General features: G+C 39.1%; 1 protein-coding gene across 5 annotated transcripts in view; it reads left to right on the forward strand.

Moving 5' to 3' along the window:
- BMPR1B (bone morphogenetic protein receptor type 1B) overlaps positions 1-22,891 on the forward strand; it is a 230,289-nt gene that overhangs the window by 185,583 nt on the left and 21,815 nt on the right. For 4 of the 5 annotated variants that reach the window (XM_033061222.1, XM_033061223.1, XM_033061224.1 and 1 more), the window contains one exon: positions 18,220-18,376. In XM_033061222.1, coding sequence (XP_032917113.1) covers positions 18,237-18,376 — 140 coding nt within the window. In that variant the 5' untranslated portion in view covers positions 18,220-18,236. Of the gene's footprint in view, positions 1-7,882; positions 7,965-18,219; positions 18,377-22,891 lie in introns of those variants that run through there. The other variant, XM_033061225.1, reaches the window with a different exon arrangement.

Raw genomic sequence — 22,891 nt, forward strand, 5'->3', positions numbered from 1 at the left:
CCAAAGTAGGGTTGTTTCTATTTTGAGTGTATCCCCTATTGGAACTACAGCCAGCAGGATGTAGAATAAATCGCAGAATTCTAGTTCTGTTGGTTTTGTATTTAACTCTTTCTCTTTTACTCCCTTCTTTAAATGTAGCTTCTTAGGTTGATTTCTTACGATGATTTTCATATAAGAAATTCTATTGCTGAGTAAGAAAAATACGTAGTATAAGAAAATGTTTTGTTTTTTCGCTCAGAGTTCTTGCTTGTTTTCAGGTTAGGTAGGCAACATTTAGTGGAGAAGTTGTGTTTAGCCTACCAACACTTCCTCCATCTCCAGGCTTGATGTGAGCTTCATATTTTTCTCATGTATGGAGTCAAGGTTTTAAACTCCAGTTCTAAGCCAACTTCCACGACAAAAGTAACAGAGAATACCCATGACATTTCCTCCCCAGTAATACTCTGACTTCTCTTGGTGCAACCCAGCTGCTGGAATTCGTACCTTGTGGCTCTGCTCCTGAAGAGGCTCCTGCAGCCGTGTCCCACTGTCAGAACTGTCAGTTTGGCAAACATTAGTCATAGTTGCAGCTGAATTTCCGATTGGTATTCCTGGGTTTGTTCCATGTGTGTTCCATATCACTGCTGTCGGTGGACAAAGTAGGTGTTTCCAGTGTGGGGACCTGCAGTTTTTGGGGACCTTACCCAGTTTTTTGGGTAAGTTTAGTTAACTGCGATGTATTTTATAGAAGAAAATGACTAAACCTGGCATATTTTCTGATGTCACGCATATTTAAGTGTTTACATTGATTTTCTGCTGAATGCATTACTAAATCTTTGAGTTTCCTTGAGCATGGTGGTAACATAGGGAGAAAAACATGAATTCTGTGTTGGAGTAAATCAACTGCCCTTTTTGGAGGTGTTTTTCTAGTGTCTGCACATACAGATAAACCTGGTTCTTTAACTCATAGAAATGGAACTGTCCACCATCTTCAGTACAAGGGGAAGCTACTTTGGAAAGGAAAGCCGTGTAGAAGTATAAAATATTACATGTAGAAAAGTGTGAATGTCTATAATAATCACAGTCATCTTTAAAAATGATTTTTACCCTTTTCCTTCTTCATCTGACTGGAACTCACTGATAATGGTTGTTTTATTTGGTATGGTCCCCCCCAGGAAAGGACTCCAGCAAATCATTCCTCTATTGAAAAGTTGTGTAGGGAGTTGATTTACCAGTGGTGCATTAAAAGAGCAGCAATAAGAAATACAAGCTGAGTGGCAATAATTCCAGATAACTTTATGGGTAAATAATAATCCTTGTGCTTATTTACAGAATATCCAAATACTTTTCTTATTTCTTAGTTAAGGTTGATCAAACCAGTAGTCAGGATGTGTGGCATGGAAACAACCTCTTAGTTGTCAGACTTGACCACCAACACGTTCTTTAAGAATTCTGCTATTTTATGGAAGAAAGCTGACTTTTTATATTCTTTTACCCTATATTTGGCATCTGTTTCCTTTTATATTCTTATGGAAAATGTTGCACAATTCATGCATTTAGGTATGTTAACAGTATTTGTAGTGAGTTACAGTGCAATACACTAATGAAGAAGTTTAATTTTACATTTTTACCTAGCGGTAAAATACACTGTTTTATACAAATGAAAAGTTGAAAGCTTGGGACAATATTTTTCTTTCTCTCTGAAACAACACAGTATCTCAGCTAGAAATGCATATTTGCTGTAGGTCCCTTGTTCTTATGCCTTGGAGTATTTTTAGATATTGACTGGAGCTAAAAAAAATTAAACTTAGCTGGATGACAACTTTCATCTCTTTTAAATAGATTAAAGAAGAAAAGGGAAAGAAAATAATAATTTCAATATTTTAAATTCATATTGGTGAGCATAGCCACCTTCTTTTAAGTGAAGTCTCTACAAGACCCATGCTGTTATGTTTTGTTGGCATTAGTTGAAACTTTTTTGATTTTTGCTGAAGTCAAATGGATTAATTTAAAAATAAATGTGTTTTGAAAAGGAGAAAAATAAATCTTTAAAAACCTGAAGGAATTAGGTTGAGGAAAAATGAGAGAGTGATTTGAAGAACAATAATAAAATATGGGAAATATTGTTTTATAGTCATTATTTTATGATTATATGCCATATTTTAGAATCAAATATGTGTGAACAAAATGTTACACCATGGCCTTGTGTTCATTGTGCACATGAGAAAAATGGTTGCGAGGACCACAGCTTTCACAGTTATATTGCTTATATCAACATTATCATATTGAATAGTAGCACTGTTTTCAATTTTCAAATTATTTCACTTCCACACTGATTGGTTCAGTAGAACTAAGTCTGTGTTTCCTCAGTTTAGAGCCCTAACAGGTTAATTATTTATTGATGTATGTTGTATTGTGATAGAATATTATCTGATATGCATAATATATAAACAGTATATTTGCATGTTTATATTTCTTTCAGAATATCCCAGCTAGATGGAATTAAACTGGTAGAAAGGCCATGGATGCATGGCTTGCCTTCCCCCAGTGCTTTTGCCTGCACTTTCTTTTCCTGCTGTCCATATTTCTGGCATTTTCTTGTGGATGTTTGTACTTTGACCAGCAAGCAAAAGAACCATTGGAAAATAGAGCACTCTTTGGTCTCTGTTTTCCTCTGAACTAGAAACTCACAGTACAACTGGGTTTATCATTTCAGGATTGTTACCAGAGTGTGTGGTGACAGAAATCCTATGGCTGCATTTTTGTTCTGTATTGTGTTATCTGCTGTTGTATTTCAAGTCTCAGGCCATTCAGGATAATCTGGACGGAGCTGGGGAAGAGGGAATGTCTGCAGATAACATTCTTCTGTTAGTCTTGTAATAAAAATTATCATATGCAAAACAGAAATGTTTTTTTCTGTTTTAAAATGTTTTAAAAGAGCATAGTTATTCATATCGGTGACTTGCAGAATGGCAAGGTGCATCATGGAGCAACTGGGATAGGGTGCCACATGTGTTCATCACTTTGGGAAGAGGACCCACTCTTGGTTTCAACATGTTGTAACCTCACTCTTAGGTTTTATTACTTCACAGGCTGCTTGAAGGTATACTAGCTCTTTTTTGGGGTCCACAATGAAGCTAGGGTGATGTCACATTCAAACTTTTAAAATTATTGTAGTGGCAAAGGCTGTTCATGTTAACAGAGTCTGTCTGATGTCACTGAAGGCAAAAGGATTTTTCTAGGGAAGGGTAGAAGTTCATTTAAGGAGTGTGAAGAATTGCAGGTTCTGACAAACACTTGTTTTAGGAATACTGTCCTCTTAATTCACTTGGGCTAGCCTGATTGCTGGGAGGAGTCACTCATAGAAATCTATCAAATCCTGTTGGGTGAGTGAACTCTTTTTTTTTATTGGAACAGGCTCTCTCTCTCTCTCTTAATCCATGTCATAGTCTTTAGGACATTACTACCATATGATGAAACTGAATATTTTTATTGAATCTATTGTGCAGTGCCAGTGGACCTGGGTAGAAGAAATGATACCGGAGAGAACATAAAAGGAGTTTCTTTTCTCTTTAGATGGGAGTAGGAGAGTTCAATATTACCAGAAAAACTGCTTTGAACAATGCTGATAAAGAAGAGGTTTAATGAGGCTGGGGCTGTTTGTGGAAAATTGGTCCGTATTAGGGTATTATTCCTTCAGGGAGCGTTTATAATGCTGGCAGGAATGTGGGAAGGGGGGCGGATCAGATTCCGGCACAACCTTGCAAGCTTTCAGCTGCTGATGCATGGTGCACCTGCGTGTTCCCCTGTCTGACCTCAGACCTGGCTCGAAAATCTCTGGCATCTGGAAGTGTGAGGAATGATCAGGTTTTTAATTTTTTGGGGGTGGGGGGGGAATCCATCTATTTTTATTTTTTTTTTTGAAGCTTAGAATGCCTTGTATTTTACATCTTTTTAAAGGAAACTGGAAGCTATTTTAGTGGTTTGAGGTTGGGGTTTTTTAAAACTTTTTTTAAAGCTAGTATCTTAAAGATCTCATAGTGATACATCCAAATAGATAAATAATATTCAGTTAAAAAATCTGGTTAGTTGGCAAGAATTGAGAAATTAATTTCATACTCACGCTTATCTCAGGAAGAATGTTCTCCTTTAGCAAGCGCAGATTCAAACTTGACAGCTTAGGCATTTATCTCATTTGTGGAGATCTGGAATAGCATCTCATTTTCAAATTATAGCGATATAGAGATAAAATGTAAATACTACTGTATGAAAATTGCCACTTCACAACCTTGTACACCATCACTGGTGGCTGCAGTAGGAACGTGCAAATTGTAAGTGCATGTAATTTACATTGCTTGGATTTAACTTTTGTAATTACACTTTGATTTGTATTTTTTTATCTGACGTGGTGGGGTGGTTAAGCTGTGCTGCTTATGAACTTCCATGTGAGTAATTTCGTGGTATAAAGCGGTGCTTATTAAATGCATGGATTTTCTCTTTCGGAGTTTAAAAATTGTTTGATTTGGCATCTGTAGCTTATTTCTTGCAGTCTACTTAATTGAATAGCTTCTATGTTTATCTTAAAATGCAGATAAATGGCTTTCAGCGCAGTGTTTATAACTTAATAGTTCCTGAAATGAGAGTCAACATTATCTCCTAGACTCTACTAGTCATAACTAATGATCCCTCTGCTTACACTGTTGGGCAAGCCCGGAGACACTGAACCCTGCAGAGAGCAAGGGCCCTGTGCAGTGGGAGGATAGTTTGTGTGTGATGGCGCCTGCTAGACAAGGCTTCCATGGCTCAGTAGTGTTAATTGGGAACCAGAATTTGTCCTTGGCCACCTCTAACCTCCAACCCCCTATTACTGAACTGTTCTACGAATATGGATACAAACCTGAGGGAGAGTTGTCAGCACACAATATTCTCCCTTCCCTCATCATTTAAGGTGAATAATTTCAGATTACTCTTATATTTGCTTCAGGTATGCCCATCAGAGCACATTTTGCAACACAAAGTTTTTGCAGAAATTTGTGTATTTTAATGTTCCAAACATCACTGGCAGGCAGCCTAGCAAAGGCATTGTCTTGAGGCCTGGAAGAGGATGAGAAAATAATTAGGCAGCTGGCAATTACTGTATTTTTTTTAGGCCTTATTATACTATATTTAAAATTTTTAATGAAAGAAAGGTGATTTTTTTATATTTTCCTGACCTTTGGCTTAGTTGTGAATGAAAAGGGGTAAGCTTTCCTTTTAATAGGGTTAAGTGCATGTTCTGGGAAGAGAGAAGGAAAAGAAAGAAAAGTGAAGTGGATTTGCCACCCATCAGTAATGCTCTATTATTATTACCTTGGGAACAAAAGTTCCTTGCTTATCCATCAAATTAAAATAATATGGGGAGCAACAATGCCTCATGGTGTTAGGAATTAATATTCTTCTGCATTCTGTCAGCTATCAATATGACCTTTCCCTGAGATTTTTAACTTGCAAGAAGAGTATTTATTGGAAAGCACAGATTTGTGTTGTTAGGTTGAAGTGTTACAGCCAGCACAGTGTTCTGATTTTAAACAGGCAGTCTAGCAGGAAGCTTTTGCTGGGTTTAGGTGAAGTTCAGCTAGAGATATACAAAACAGTCTGTGTCCCTAATTCCTATGTCTCCCCAGACATCTAGTCCACTATTTTGAGAGCTATTTAAATGTAAACATTTAGGTGTGTGACTGGTTGTAAAAAGAACTGTATATGAAAACTGTTCCTACTTAAAGACACTTACATATAAGTCTTGTTGATGATCCAGCTTCTATGTTTTTCATTGTTTTTCTGAGTTTTCATGTTGTCTTAGAAGGTTTTGAGCTTTGTGCTGGCAGAGCAGCAGGCTGGTACAGAGCACAGTCTGGGTAGCACCCCGTGCCCTGCAAAGGCCACAGTATACAAAGAAAGCAAATTCAAAACACTGCTTACAGCTCTGAAGAGGATTTTGTTGGACATTGCCATGAATGAGCTCCAGGAGACAAGGCAGAACAAGCAGGATGCCCTCAGAGAGTTAAACAGAGGAATGTGTTTGCTTCAGGAGCACCAAGCAGTTTCTAGTAGGACCATGATTCACCTTTGTGTTGGCAGAAATTCAGACATCATCTGTCTTTTTCACTTGGTATGTGTGGTCTTGATAGAGTTACTGGTAGTTCTCTAACCTAGGGATGAATCAGGAACAGACTAGAGTATGGAGGAGGAAAAATTTAGCCATTGCCTCTGCTAGTATCAAATAGCTTTTTAAAAGCATATGTATGGCTCCTAAAAAGGAATCAAATATTTGGAAAAAATCCCCAAAAAACAAACACATGCAAAGTTTTGAAAGAGGAAATTGGAGGCAGTTTTTTTTATTTTAATGTTATGTTGTATAAAGTCTTATTTCTTGCTTTTTACTCTGTGATCTATCAAGTATTGAGATATCCTACTTGTTTCAGTCAGCATCTTGAAGAGTTAGCTCTTCTATAAGAAACCAGTTGAAAGTTCATGTAGTTCCAGATTGGTTATGAGCATTTTCTCATAGGAATAAAGCTCCTATTTCTTTGGAAATGATCCCACTGGTAAACAGCACCTGCAATAAACCTTCCACCAAGAAATTTGATACATCGTTCTGATTATGCAGATATCTCTTTTTTTCATCACCGGTTTCCAAACCTGGAATTAGATTAGGGAATGATGGAGCAGAAACCGAAGTATCATTTTGTAGAGAGGATCATTTCAGTACAAATGCTGTGAACCTATTGTGACTGCAATATCTGATGTTTACAGCTTAATATCAGAAAGAAACATTAGTAATAGCATCTGTTGGTAATTTCTGACAGCTACATGCTGCCATGAAAATTACAGATGTTATGTGAAGGAGGTGTGGCCATATTACCTGGAGTAAATCCCAATTACCAGATTAAGTAACTAAATTATTTAAATTATCTGAAATATAATAATCTGTGTGGTTTTGTTTTTAAATAATACTGGTTTGTTTTATAAAGATGTGTGGATTACTCTACCTTGAAATGAAATTCTTGCTATTGTAGCATGATGGAACCAAATTTTGATGCTGTTTGATGCAGTTCATCGTTTCCTGTCCTTTTATTTGTTTTGGGTTTGTGTTTGGTTTATTTTTGTTTGTGTGTTTGTTTACTTGGGTGTGGCTTTTCGGGTTTGTTTTAGTTTGCTGTTGTTTTTTGGTTGTTTTTTTGTTTGTTTGGGTTTTTTTTTTGTTTTGGGTTTTTGGGGGTTTTTTGGGGTTTTTTTGTGATGTGCTATGATAAAGTCTGTGCCCTGGTAGCAACATCACAACATCGTTGCTGACTCTTTCTCTGAAAAAAAAGACATCCAAAATTGCTGGCTGCGTGCCATTTCTTTTCATATTCTGTTCTCACTTGGCATTTTTTGTACCGTAAGAAGCCTAAAATGCTATAGAAACCTTCTTGTGATTGCTCTCATTGGCAAATATGTATTGGATTGGGTAAATGAGGGCCAGGCCACTGTGATGTATCCTGTATCACAAGTAGCCACACTTTAAAGGGGTGTGAGGAGCAGAAGGCTCCAGCTTGAGTGTGCATTTTATATCCTGACCTTGGAAGGCGTTGCCAACCATCTGGAAAGAGTTAGGCATTCTCTATTGCTCAGGATCTTTGTTTTATTTGTAATTCCAGGATTTTCTTTTTCCTTCACCTTTTTACTGTCACATCCTATGTAGCCTGAACACCCCTTTGTGCCTGGCTGAAATAATACTGTTTGCCAGCTTACAATCAAAGCGAGCACAGAGGGAAACAGCTGAGCCGTATTAAGCAGAGGCAGCCTGGACTACATTTCTTTACTGCTGAATAACACGCCACAGGTGCAGGATTAGCCCGGCCTACGGTGCTGTGTTTGCTTAGCAGAGCCACCCTCTGCCTCCTCACACGACTCTCATCCTCGGGGAATCTGGCAGCGATGTAGCGAGTGCGCAGAAACTCCGTGTAAGTAGAAGGCTTTAGCTTTTCAGCTCACAAAGCACTTGTGCTTCCCCTCCTCGTCTTTCCCTTTTTCTTGTTTTTTTCTTTAATTTTTTTTCTTTTTATTTTTTTTTAAGCCTGCTTTGAGTAGAACACTGAAGACAATGGAGGGAATAAAAAGTAAAACAGTGAAGTTCAGTGGGTTCTTCAGGAAGGTCAGAGGGGCACTGGAGAAAAAGTAGTGTTGCTGTGTGCTGGCAAGATGTGGAGCAACAGGGAGCCAGCTGGTCTTGGTGCACAGGGTCTTGTGTTTGCAGCTTTGGTTCCTGCAGGGACACACACACACAGGAGATTTCCTATTAATTTGCTTGGACTGGGGGTCAGAGTTTGGACAGTGTCAGGAGACCGATGCAACCTTCAGGTGCACTTTTGGCTGGTTTAGATTTAAGGAGAAAGGTGATAGATTTACAGAGAAAATACTGCAGATAAAACAAAAGATTTCCTGTTACCCTTTTTGGTGGGGATTGAGGAAAAAATTTTTAAAAGAACTAGTACTTGGAAATCAGCCTGATCTTGAACTTAAAAGGATGGTTCACTTTTTCTTCTTTATATTAACCTTTGGATTTGAATTTAATTTAAAAATAAATGTTTTGTCAGTAATAGGCTAATTTTGGTGCCGGATTTGCATTGCGGCATGAATTTCACAGCTGGGACTGGTTTTAACCTTAGTGATAGTCACCCTTCTGTCTAACTTAAATAATATATAGTGCTTGTGTATGTCAGTAATGCTTATTAAAATACTGCATCTGTTCTGTGCATTTCAGATACTAATTCAGTGGAAAAATAGCCAAATAATAAAAACAAATGTACTTTTTCTCCTACTCACTGCTGTTCATATCTGGCTGGACACTGAAAAAAATTTTACATTTGATGAGAATTGTAAAGAAATCTGTAGAGAATGAAAGAAAGGTGGTCATGTATCTCTTGAAAGCTTCTGGTTGAGGAGAAGTGCACATGGTATGTGAACTTGCCAAGAGTGTTTGCGGTGCACATTTCTTAGGTTTTGAGGTTGTGTGTGAAGTGTAGTTGTGAAGATACATCTGTATGGCATTGGGAAAAAAGCAAAGCAAGCAAACACAGTGGGGGTGAGGGCTGGTTCCTCCTCTTGCTGGGCCTGAGTGGGTGGGCGAGCATGGAAGTTGGGCACTGATTGATGGGTTGGTGGCAGTGTCACCATCCCCTTCCTGCCCAGACATGAGCTCTGGAGCATTCAGAGGGGGAAATGCTTTTAGGCTGCTCAGACACTTCTGGAAAGCTGTAGTGCTTATGTCTGTGGTCAGAATTCATCATTGTTGTTCCATGTGCGCAGTTAATTTTGGTTTGCAGTGGAGATGCTTTCCTCCCCCTCTAAATGGATTTGTTTGTTTTCTGTCAAAGTGAGTAAGTCAATGACACTTTCTGTTGCATTCAGCCGTGTTTGCAGAAGATAAGGTTTGTGCCTCAGCCCTCGTTCATGAGCACAAAGATCTTCTTCATTGCTCACGGGTTCCACACATGCAGTTCAAATGCCTGCACAGCGTGTGTGGTGAGGCCAACAGTAGCAGCAGTCAGTTCAATGTAGTCCCTGCTTTGGCAGCTTAACAGGGCAGGAATTTATACTGTCACTTGTTCAGTTGCTTAAAACTCTGCTTGGCCTGGTGACCTGTCAGGGTGGCATTTGCCTCTAGGCAGAAAAATTCTTGGAGATCCTTGAGCACTTCATTCAGCAGTAGTTAGTTGCTGAGAGTGTCGTAAACACATGGGATTTTGGGAAGCAGATGGCATTAATTCATGAAAAATTATCAAAATAGTAGTTATTCTTTTCAGACACCAAATCTGTCCTTCTGGAAGACAGACAAGCACTTGAGGAATAGTTGGAAGGGGAATTGGTAGGAAGCGTCATCATCCCTATAATTTGGAAGCATGGTAAGCTAATCAATAAACAGAGTTTAAAGGAAGTTATGTATATATGGCCACAGAATTTGTAAAAAAAAAATAAAAAAAATAGCATACTTATACCATAACAACCATATGACACTTCTGGTTTTGTGAATATCTACACTATTTAATTTATTCTTATTCGAAGATGACACCAATGTAGCAGAAATTTGAAAGAAGCTGGTAATTTATGAAATAGGTTGCTCTTTAGGCTGAGCAGGAGTTATGTCACATTTACTCCTGAACAGACAAACCCAGTCAGTCAGAAGGGCACTGGCACCTCTGAACACTGTTGGCACTGGTTTCTGCAAGCATGGCATGTGCACATGCTCATTATATTTAAATATCCAGGTGCAGTCTTTGATCTTGAGGTGAGAATGGCTAGCTGGTATTTTTATCTTCCAGGCACTATTTTTGTCTCAACCGCATGGTGCTCTTGTGTTTCTTCTCTTTGGTAAGGCAGCGGGAGTGACAGTGATTTATTAAACATATCTAAGAGAGCCATGAGGTCAAAGCTGTCTCTTGCTGTTTCTTTTAAATTCCATTGTCTGAATACTTCAATCTCAGTATCATCTGAAATGATAATAAGTAAAAATCTGCATCTTTCCCAGTGCAATCTTCTCTGTTTCCCTAAAGATCAGACAGCAAAGCATGGATTAGTAGCAATGGTATCACATTGCATTGCTTCCCATCTGTGTATTCTTTCCCCTGTTACTGCTGTTCCAAAGAATTTTCAAGATCACTTGTAGTGACATTTACATAATCTCCTGATGATCACATTTGGTATTTGCTGCTTGGAACTGCAAGTTTATGTGGTGATTTGCAGCTTAGAAGCAGAAGTAACTACCTTAGGATGTTAACAATTATCTTCCAGTATTATTTTAAAATAATTTTTAAAATGTGGAGTGTGGCACAGACCCTGCTGTTTGTTAATATCCAAATTGCCTTTTTGACATATTTGTGCCCTAATTTCTGTTCCCTGTTTTGAGCATAATTTAACTTTAGTGAATCTTTGTTGACCACTCTTGATGACTTTTTTGTCATTTATGTTGACAGAGATGACCCCCAGAATGAGGTGCTGTATCATTTTCCTTTCACAGAATATTCTGATTTGGAAGGGAGCCTCAAGGATGATCAATTCCAACTCTTGAGTGAATGACCCATATGGGACCAAGCCCACCACCTTGGTGGTTTTAGCACTGTGTCATATCCAAGTGAGCTGATCTAAGGCATTGAAGTCAGGCTGACTGGCCAGTAAGTTCCTGGCTTCTCCCTCCTGCCCTATTTGAATACTGGGGTGACATTTGCTTTCTCCCTGTTCTCATGCACCTCTGCGGATTGCCACAACCTTTCAAAGATGATCATAAGTAAACTCATTCTGATGTGTGCCAGCTCTCTCACCACTCATAGATGTGTCCTGTTATGGCCTATGGACTTGTGGATATCGAATCTGTCTTTGTGTTCTCTAACCCAATCCTCCTTGACAAAGGGAATGTCTTCCTTAAAGCGTTCCTTCTGGGTCAGAGATTCCTGAGGGATGGTCTTGACACTGAAGACAGATGCAAAGACAGCCTTCAATATCACTGTTTCCTCCAGTCATTCTCACATTGAACGTTGGATCTCACTTCAGTATTTGTGAAGGATTTGCATTTAAGTGTTCCAAATTGATAACTCCCAACACTTTTACATTTGCTGTGTAAAATACAGATCTTGAGAAGGGATTAAAAATTTAAAAGTTGTGTTGGTATCTTAATGAGAATTATGTGAACAGCATAATTCATCTTTGCCAATATTAAAGACTAACTTATGTTTTAAAAGCTTTTATTTTGTCATGGAGCATTTACACATTAAAGCAAAGGATTGTAGAAGGTAAAATTAGTCAAGATGTTTGACACAGTTGGGGAGTATTTATAAATGGGGAATTACAGTGGATAGGGATAGATTTTACTGAGTCCAAGCTGACAGGATGAAACACTTTGCATGAACGTTCCTTTGGAAAATTTAAAGTTGTCTTTCTTCTCTACTTTTTTTACATTGCGTTGGTACATTGTCTCATGCTATGAGAAACATGCCTACCAATTCCCATTTTCTTCCAAATGAAAAATTTGTCATATATTAACTGTGGGCATCAGAAATGAGGAAAACAGCAAATTACATGTGAATTTTCCATAGGCTGTGTTACTAAGATTCATTTCTGTTTGTAAGTTGTGAGTAGTATGGAATGGGTTTTAGTTTGGAGGGTCTCTTCCATGTGACTCTGCCACAGCTTGTTACATTACATGCTAAACTTTTTAGCTAATAATTCTGAAAAATAAAGACATAGTTTAAAGTGGTGCTGGATGCTTGTATTGGCACTCAGTGGCAATTCTACGAATATGAACAGGAACAGTTTTTAAGAAAACTGCATTGACAGGTTGTTTAAAAGTACATTTTATTTTAAACCTTGTTTGCATTATGTATAGAAACAAAACCACTCCAAATTTTGAAATCCAGCATAGATGAGAAGGAGCAACTTGTAGGTTCTCTGTATTTTATTGTACAGGAAATCCAGCATGGGTGGGAAATGGTGCAAATCATACATAAGCCCTACAATGTTACATTTTTTGTTGTATGTCAGTTTATTACAGTGGATATAGAAAAGTTTTTTCAAAGCTTTTCAAACATTTTCAAACATGGATTGATAACAGTTTGGACTCACTCGTGCAGTGTAGTCACATACTGAAAAGCAAAGCGTGTGGTTTTTGTTTTGTCTGGTGTTTTAATGCCAGATTTTGTTTACCGTGGCTTTGGATCAAAAATATGAAGGTCTCAGCTTCTGATATTTCCTTGAGTTTTATAGTAGCCTTGAATATCCAGCAAAGGGAAACTGTCATGATCCAGTTTTCCTTCTCTGTTACATAATTATCACCAATAAAAAAGTGTTTTACTGTTACCTCTTGACTATTTTATACAGTAGATCAGGCTGAGTTAAGAGGTGTAATTTATTTCAGGTCTTTTAACTGTGCTGTGTTTTCATTGCTGACTATTTGCCAAAAAATATCCCATGGAAATTCTTTTATCTGGTAACTGTAAAGTACAGTGAGTTAGCAGTTACTTATTTCCCTTTCTCCTAAAACAATCACATTGATGGTATAACCCTGGTCTGGTGGGAAGTCATCAGGATGTGGTTTATGCTATGGCATAGGAAACTGTAGCAGGGTGTTGCAAGATAGCTTTGTATTTTAATAAAAGTCTGTTTTGATGGAAAGCACACTATGTAGATTAGTGCAGGGCATAGATGAAGTCATCTTGTGGTTTAAAATTTCCATCTTAACTGTTTTATCAAGTTGACTGATTTTCTTCTCAGCTTTGCAGTGTTTTGGTTTTTTTTCAATTGCTGTTTAGACACTTTTGTATTAATATCCTTGATTTGCAGTCCAAAGGGGAAGTTGAAACAGTTATTCCATTATGTGTGGAGCTTCTTAGGTGTGTGTCTTCTCTGAATCAGTTAAGTCTTGTTCCCAGTCAGAGAGTGCTTGTTATCTGAGGCTTCAAATATCCTGTGTAGAAAGAGGAGCAAGCACAACATTTTTTTTTTTTTTTAAATTTTTTTTTCTTTGTCCTTAGCATCTGTTTGGGGAAGGAGCCAGTCTGACTTTTACTCCTTACAAACCCCTCTAAGGTCATGAAAGATTCGCTTTTTTCCCTGCATTGACAGCACGTAAATCTCACAGCTGTGGCACAGAAATCAATCTATTAAGATAACTATTGCTAATTCTTCATCCTCCAGGAACAGGATGGCTTAAAATTCAAACCACAGAATAAAGAGAAACAGAATAAGGAGCTTTTCACCTCCTGCATTATCAGACTTGTTGAATCGGAGCAGTGCCCAGAAATCATTACCATCCAATGGCTATGGGCCGGTGTGAAATGATTTACTGGGGTTTATCCAGATTCTAGTGGAGAAATTTCTGTCCAAATCACATAACTATGGCTACAGCTGGCAGGGGCTGAAGTACTTATTGGCAGCCATGGCAGAGAGTTTGAGGACTGAATGTACACTGAGAGACTGACTCTTTAGATCAGTTTTTTTTTTTCTGCACTTACATGAGCCAATGTAAAGCTTAAATAGGTGATTTTCCTTTTGTGTGTAAGGTACCACTGCCCGCAGACCTATCAAACCAACAGACAACAGCATTGTTTAAAACCAAGCAAGAATTCATCCTCATAGTTACTTCATTGTCTTGTGGAGTGGGGAGCTATAACTGCTTCTCACGCACAGCAGAACTCCCTGAAATGCCATGAAAAGGTTTGGCACATGACAAAGTATTTTGCTGCAAATCTTAGTGCTGAGAGATGGAAGACTACATCCAGTAAGGATTATTTGTTGTCAGTGAAAGTTAGTAGGAGTTTAAATTAGACATTAACATTATCCTGCATGACCATGAGAATGACTTTCATTTTACAGCACTTTATTTTCATGGTTTTCCTTCTACTGGATTCAGGATCTTTGTAGATGTTCCTTTCTGTAAAGGACCACAACGCATGGAGGGAGAGACACACTAACATACAAAAAACCAAAGCAGTAGCACGCTGCACTCAGTCCCCATTCTCAGGTAGAGATTCATAGCAGAAGCCATCACATCATAATTTTCAGTGGTCCCGGTCCTAGAGAGGGAAATATTTCCCAGGAGTAGAACTCCAAAGAGACATCAAAACCCTGGCAGCTGACTGCCAGACCTTGTGGTGGATGGTACTTTGTACATGCTGGTGAATTTTAGTGGGAAAAGATAGTTAAGCTGAGAAACTCGGCCGAACTTGATAAATCTATACCAGTCTGATGATGAACTTCAGGTGCTCAACTGCTTTGATGAATTCCCTGATGCAGTCAGTTTCTCAGCAGACTAAAATAACCTTATTTTTGATACCACTGTTTTTCTGCAGTTCTCCCAAGCTGTGCTCAGTGCATCAGGGATGGGAAGCTGACCATGAGCAGACTGCAACAGAATAGGCTACAGCAAAGTAGCCACCAAACTTAAATAGCCTGAAATCACTTGCTTTCAGGGCTCCAGGAGAGCACTCAAAACTCAGAGAGCTTCTAAACCCTAGATAGAGCCAGATCTGCATGACCAACATTTCCTTCTTACAGAACAGCAGCAAATTCAAGATGAACAATCTATTCACCCTCCCAAACTGTGCTTTCCACAAATGAAATCAGGAGGAGCTTGTTGCCAAGCTGGAAAGTTCTCCCCACTTCCCTTGTCAGTTCCTTCCTACATATTTCCTTTTGGGGAAGGGACTGCTGAAAACCTTTCTGTGCTGAATTCAAGCAGACATAGAAGTCAAGAGACCTTGTTGAAACTCAGCTGTGAGTGTGAGGAGAAGAGTTCTTACATGCTGCACTATTATCTGCTGGGTGAGACATCTGAATTTTAGAGGCAAGATATCTGCCTATCATTTTAGCTAGCAGCCAGGAAATGAAGACATGAAAGGAGCAAAAGAATAGAGTGGGAAGATAACTGAGTGAGAAGTTTCACATTTTTGAAGACAGGAAAGAGCTTGATTGAAAGTGTCTTATTCCTGCCTATTTTATTTTTATGCGATTTAATATATTTGACACTGAACTGCAATGATTTTGCACTAGTTTTGACTCTGGGCATTAGGTGGAAGCAAAATACTAGGCTACATTCCTAATTGCAGGTCTTGGAAGGTGTAAATTTGAATACCAACCTATCTGTTCTAAATTTTCCAAAAACCTAACTACATCTCTAAATAGCCACCTGAGATGCTTTGATGGTACTTCAGATTTTTTTATTCCAATTCAGCAGCTTCTGCCTGTCTTATTATATCTGGGAGTGCAACCAGGTCTAGGGGCATGAACTGTTGTTTATGGCAAGTTTTTGCAGAAGCTGTTCATGATCACATTGCTGATGAGTGATGGCCACAGATTGTGTTGGGATATGACTGTCTTGCATGCTTGTTGGAAAAATGAATAATCTGTGGTTGTGTATATTATGATGATGGTATTTAGCTGCCTAAATTTAACATATTCAGACACCATCAAATGTGCTACTAAACCTTTCCTCCCTTTTTATAATGCTAGGTGTAAGAAGCTTTTGTCTTTACACTCCTTGTTGGAGTGTAAACTGCAGGTAGCTTGTAGAAAGAGCTGTGGAAATAATGTACAGAGCAAACTGTTGTGAGCTAATAGTTAGCTTTGTTGCCTCATAAGCTTGAAGTCTGACAATCCTTTACAGGAATACTAATAGTTGAACATTCCCCATTCAATGGTAAAAAGGTAAGACTGACAACAGTTGCTGATTGGAAGAGAATTTAGGTAATCCCTAATCCTGTGACCCAGGGAGCAAACATCTGTTGATATTAATTTGTTATGCATAGGCTGCCTAATCATGTTAGGAAAAACAGTGCATTTTTTCCCCTTAATTTAAGTATCTACTTCATCTCAAAGTACAGCTGCAAGTACACAACAACACATCGATGCACTCACACCTTTAGTTTTGATTTTGCCAAATGTTAGTGAAAGCAGTGTGGGACTGACAGCCGGTTGTGTCGTGAGTCCAGTTTATATCTTATTGCTGGGCACAAAGGTTACTACCCCATGGTTTGTATATGTTTTGTAACTGGTTGTCTGGATTGACTTTTGGAACAGGTGAGCTAATCAAGAAGCCAGTTGGTTTCAGTGGGATACAGAGGTACTGAGCAAAGGTCAAGCTATATGAGTTTTGTGTTTCATAGGAGTATTAGTCTGGCATGGTGAATGATCTTTTTCATGTGTATCACCCTAATATTATTAATATACCTCTTGTGCAAGGAATGTGCAAGGAGTGGAAGGGCTATGATGTTAAAGAGACTAGCACTTCTCTAAATGCAGTGTTCTTACGTGCAAAGCCCCACTTCTCCCAGAGCTAACAAATAACAGCTTTTTTCTGATTTTGCTGGGGATAAGCTTACATTGTTTTGTGTTACACTGCAGAAAACTAGAGCCTGTCTGCCAGTTGTTGTTCCCAGTGCCTATCTGTGCCTATCCTGTGCTACCAGAGCTGCACAGGTAAGGAGGGATATGCAGGCATGATGTGCCCTGGCTGGTCCCATGCTCCCAGAGGGCCAGACTGGGCTTTTTCAGTCCTCCTAAAGGCAAGGACTGGTAGAACAGCCTCATGCTTCCTCCAGCCTTTCACTCCTTCAGAGTCCTTCAGCCTCACTCTCATCTCGGTTGTTGATTGCAAGCCAGTCCAAGTGTAGCTACTTGTCTGCATCCCCTCTGCCTATTTGCCCACCCTATCTCTCCATAGGGAGCTAAAAAAGATGATATTTTTTTTGTCAGCTCCACAATAAATCAATCTTAATGATGGAGATTTGGGAAAATGTTAGAGTAAAGGGCAGTCAAAATAATTCTAATACCAATTGTTTATAAAGACTTAACAGTAAATCAAGACTCTGTTGGAGACGGCTGTTTGTAAATGACCCTTTGGTAGAATTTCTTACAGGGAACCAAAGGGAGACTGAGGAACTGTTGAAACTTTTCATGCTAATCTCACTTCTGTCTTTGAAGCTTAAAACTTTCACAAGGGCTGAAAGCTGATATTTATGAGTAGAGCTGGGAGAAGGAGGTTGCTTAAACAGCTCCTAGCCTATCACCAACATCTCCAGCTGTACTCCACCAGTTCCATGGAGATTCAGTAGTCTGATATTTTTAGAAATAATTGCCTCCATATATTTCAGCAGTGTTCATACAAAACCACATTCTCCTCTTTTACTTTGTTTAGAGACTTTTCTTTTACAGAAATTAGCTCTTTCCCTTGTTTTCCAAGCAGTGCTTTTGCAATTCAGTGACAGAATGTGCTGTTGAATTTGAAAGAACATCACTTTCTGTCTTTGTTAAATTGTATGCCCATGTTCTGTTCTGCCTGGAGTACCATAAATCCCACTGATTTTTATGGGGTTCAGTGAATGTAGATCTGTGCTGAGTGCTGTAGAGATAAAGAGGGCTCAGAGGTGTAACCAAGGATTTGACCTGTGTAATGCAGTAGAAGAAAGGTTGTACTGTGCAATATATAATAATAAAAGCATAATATATCTCTTGGCAGTGGCAGAACTTGAACATCAGTGCCTTTGTTCTAGTACCACTGAGGTCCAATAAGCCTCAGCCATGATGACCATTTCAAACTACAGAAAAACACTCTGTAGTGAATGCTCATCTCAAACAACTTTCTCAAATTTTGACATGTAGAAGTAGTTAAAAGTCTTCATTTCAAGTCTTGCAGTACAGCCTAGAGCTGTTTTATTTTTCTTCCTCTTACAGCCAGTTTTCTAGACAACATGCCCTTGCGAAGTTCTGGCAAGCTGAGCATGGAGACCAGAAAGGATGGTGAGAGTACGGCCCCTGCTCCTCCCCAGAAGAAGCTGTCGTGCCAGTGCCACCACCACTGCCCTGAGGACTCAGTCAACAGCACCTGCAGGTTTGTGGGACAGATATCTGGTGATGATACGTGGGAAAATATACTTGTGGTAGCTCAGCAATCCCAAGTTGGGTGTCACAGTTTTTGTTTAAGCAGTAATATGTAAATGACTTGTTTTTCACTGTGTCTAAAAATCAGAAGTAATTTTTACCTGGATACCAGCTGCATGGTTGTTTTGCTTAGTTTTAACATACACATATTTATAATTTTAGATAATTCTTGTTTTAATGCAGTACATTAAATATTCTGAAAGTTGTAATTTGTTTGTAGAGGTGCATGCAAATAGTGAGAGGAGACCTAATGGAGATACATTGAAATGTCAATAAATGCCTATGGATTTATAATCCCTCTCAATAGAATACTATTTATAAGAGTACTGGTCTTTGTGTCTGTGGCAGCTGTTATCAGTAGCTCCTTAAGGCTTTGGATTTGTGGTTTGTTTGGGTTTTTTTTTTTGTTTCCAAGCTGAAAGGAAAACTATGTTGAGGTGAAGAGTTGAGTATTTTGTCTACTAGCTGTAGCCTTCTGTTCAATTTTGGACTTGGAGTACTACTATTTGGGTTGGATTCCACCTCCTCAGGACCTTTTGGCTCCCTGGGGAGAGGCAGGTCCAGATGTGCACAAGCTCCTTGAAGGCTCAGCACTGGTCTGTGTTGCACTGGCTCCAGCAAGCAGAGGTCACCTGTGGGGGGACCAAGCTGCTGTTCCCCTACCCAGAGCACCTCTTGCTGGACACATAGAACTGCTGTTGAATGAGGGTTGGTTGAGTGAAGGTGGAATGAACCTCTGTCTTGGCTTGGGGTGCAGGTACAGTTTGCAGCAAGTTTGGGCTGAGCTCTTCATGTTCTGTATGAGGAATTTGAACTTCTCTGCTTGGCTAGAGCAGGTGTGATACTGGAGACACCAGCTATCAGCCAATAGTCTGGTGGAGCTGTGGGAGTCAGAGAAGCATCAAAACAGGGCACAGATGTGAGCCCAGCTGGAGATGCAGTGCTCTTTGAGGTGAGATTGTCTAACACGGTGTCAGCTCTTCTAGGCAGCATATTTAAAAGATAAATGGAAATGCCTAAGGTTGCTGAAGGTACTGATTGCTTTGTTAAGAATTAGGAAGACTTAAGTCTTCTCAGCCTGCAGTTTCTAACTAAAATGTATCAAAGTTTTGGTGACATCTCTAAATACTATTTCTCCTTTCTAACCTCTTCCTACAAGCCCATGCTCCAACCAGGAGTTAGACCTAACTGCTCTCACATGACAGTCTGCTTGAAAAGCTATAACACTCTGATACCACTTTACAGATCCCCTGCAGCGTGAATCAGCTGTTTCCTGTTCCTGCCCAGCAAGAGCCATGGCTTTCATATGTACTGTCTCACACACACAGCAACAGGGAATTTGCAGATGACTTCTAAATCCATGAAGTAGGAAGCACAAAGGGATCAGTGTTAAAGAACTGACTGTACAAGGTTTATCCCCCAGCTGGGCAGGCCTGCTGTTGCGTGTTGTTTTGTAGGCATCACTGACATGAAAGTATTTTTCATGGAACTATGAGTAAATGTCCTGTTAGAATGGATTTGTGCATTTTCCCTCACTGCAGTACTTAAAGAAATTTGCTTTGGAGTGTTCTTTATGGTGTCAAATGTCAAACTTTTTTTTAGGCACTAATGCCCAAGGATGGGCAGTTAAATGGTAATAAACCCCTTTTGTCTTCATAATCCTTGAAGACTTCAGTCTTGAATGTTCTGCTTTGCTGCCAGAATTATTTTTTCCAAATTAGACATAAAAATAATAATTGAAGCTGGAATTTATCCATTAAATATTAATGAGTTTTCTGTCCAGTCAGGAGTTCCTGGAACAATTAGGAGACTTACTCTAGATCAACTCCTCTCTCCTGCCTTGTGCTGTCACCTGAGTAGTGCCCACCTTGCCACTTACCCAGAGAGCAACAGCATAAGTGAAAAATTGCTGAGGAGTTTGGAGTAATATAAAAAAACTAAATTAATTTAAATGCACTGCCTTCATGGCTTGTCAGCAGTAATCCTGTTCATGACAGTGATCATTGCTATGGCTCCCACCGCTTTGGTGTGAGAGCTGCAGTGAGGTGTGAAGCGCTCAACACCCCTCGTTTTCCCTGCCTCTAACTGTTAGTCTAATAATTCATTTTATAAATTCTGTTGGGAAAGAGTGGTTATTAGGTGTCTAGTTAGGTGGTTATTATGTATCTGGTTAATTGGCTGGATAGAGACCAAGTTTCAAAATATTTGAGCACAACCTACCAGTTTAGGAGGGATTATTAGTTTCCCCTGAGTTTTGGGATGATCAGGCAGCAACTTTTGTATTTTATTCTGTGTGAATGAATTGTGTTGGCACAATTTTAAAGCACTCGGGGAATCACTGAGCGTCACTATAAAGAAGTTTTCCCATTTTGAAGTTCAAGAAGTGTCAATTGCAGTGTTTGTCTGAAGAATAAATTTACTGCTTCAGATTAAAAGTTATTGCATTAATTATCTGCTTGCCTCAGGTGTAGCTGCTGACAGCATTTTGCATTTTATATTTTTAAGAAAAATTTAAAAATCAAACCTCTTGTCAGCTCTGTCAATCTGTTAAGGTTTGTGCTGTGCTTGGACCTTCAGAGTTTGGACCTGGCAGCCCAACAGGAATGAGCCAGTGTGTTCTGGGGTACCCAAGGGCCTGGCAAAGCTCTGACACACAGGAAATCCACTGAGTGCATCCACAGCCAAGGCTTGGCCTCTGGAGAGCACCAGCCACTGTCCTTACTAGGGATCTTACTAAAGCAGTGAAGCGTTTTATGAGCCCAGGAGCAAATGCAAAAGCATTTCCAACTGTGTTTAAATTAAAACTCTCAGAATAGAATAGCTAGCCCTATTGCAATCACCATTAAAATTTTCTCATAGAAAGCAACCTGTCATCTCACATGAAGACTTTTATCTGCTACCACAGGTATTCAGCTTTAAAGTATATATCCGGCCCATGGTACCAGGAGTCTGCATGTTTATATAAAAATGAGGACATCTGGTGGCCATTTAAAATCCTCTCCATAATTGTATTTGCAGAAATTTAAAAGCCAATATTCTTTAACCACATCTATATCAAATCCTCCATCATCATATTCAAAATTTCCCTTTCTGTGTACTTCTACAGTTTAAGTCCTACAATACTTTGGAGAGCTGAGGGTAACAATGGAGAGCTGAGGATAACAATGAAACTTAAAAGGCAGAATGCTTTTATGTCTAATCAGAAAAGCTGTAGTTCTAGTTAGAGTGTGCTTTAAAAAAAATGGAGCAATCCATGAGCACAGTGAAGTTTTGGAAAACCCATTACAGGGTGAGCTCATCAAGGGAGGGTTAATGCCAAGGCGTAGCAAAAGGGGGCCAAAGCAGGAGCTGAGGCTGATATCCTCCCTCACCAGGACCCCATTTCCCCAGGGATATGTGAACGCAGCAGGCAGAGACAGCTCTGGCAATAGCCCTTCCTGTGGCTGAAGACAGGCACTCCTGTGCCAGTGCTCAGGGGTTCTCTGCAGGGGGACGAGGGGTGCTGTCCTCACAGCCCTGATAGTCAAAGCTTTGGAGAATCCTCTGCTTGTAAAGGGTGTGTTAAACTGCTGCATGTCGAAACTTTATTCTTCTTTCTGAACATCTGTGCGATTCATAAAAACCTTTCAGTAAAGAAGGTCAAAGCTGCTTTGAACACAGCCAGGACCTTGTTTTATTGTTCCATTTCAAGTTTTCTGTGTTCAAAGTGAATGCACGGACAGTTTTGTCTAATCATAATTAATTGCATATTTTAAAACGCGGTGTTACGTCTAATTGGCTTTGACTGTAATGGGATTGCAGTAGAGGCAGAGGCTAATTAGGTGCCCTGTCGCACTCTATTTTCATGCACAAATAAATGCTGACAGTTTTAAAGATTGGGCTGATAAAGTTTAAGTTCCTGTGTGTTGCCTACTAGATTGTATTTCTGCCCAACTGTATGTTTGGTTATCTAAAGCAATAAAATAACCAAGCTGCTTTTTCAGTGTTACCAAAGGCGATAACTCACTTGAGTGATGTTATTTTAATTTTGCTGTTCTCCAGATAATATGACTGAATTTTCTTTGTCATTTGGTATGTAGAATAAAAAAGACTTTGACAATGGCCAAAGCACTGAGTTCAGGCGACTTTTGTTTTAATCAACTTGAATTTTTAGGGAAAAGCTGATTGTTTTCTGATAAAGGAGCTATGGTGAGATCTGAAATGTTAACCTTTCAATTTTTTAATGCTTATTTTTAAATTTCCTGCTTTATACAGGAAATTCTTTGATCATTTTAAGAAGAGTGCAGGAACTTGTTGCTTTGAATGGAAGTGAAAAGATGCTTGTGCTCTTTCTGGTATCAAAATGAGGAATATAAAGAGTAGGAGTGGAAAAAGGTAATAATACTTATATGGATTCGTTTGAAATCAAATTAAAGATAAGGGGTCTTTTCATCAAATTATGAAAGTTACCTATCTCTTTGTGGTA

This window comes from Catharus ustulatus, chromosome 5 (assembly GCF_009819885.2).
Source record: "Catharus ustulatus isolate bCatUst1 chromosome 5, bCatUst1.pri.v2, whole genome shotgun sequence".
NCBI classification, from domain to species: domain Eukaryota; kingdom Metazoa; phylum Chordata; class Aves; order Passeriformes; family Turdidae; genus Catharus; species Catharus ustulatus.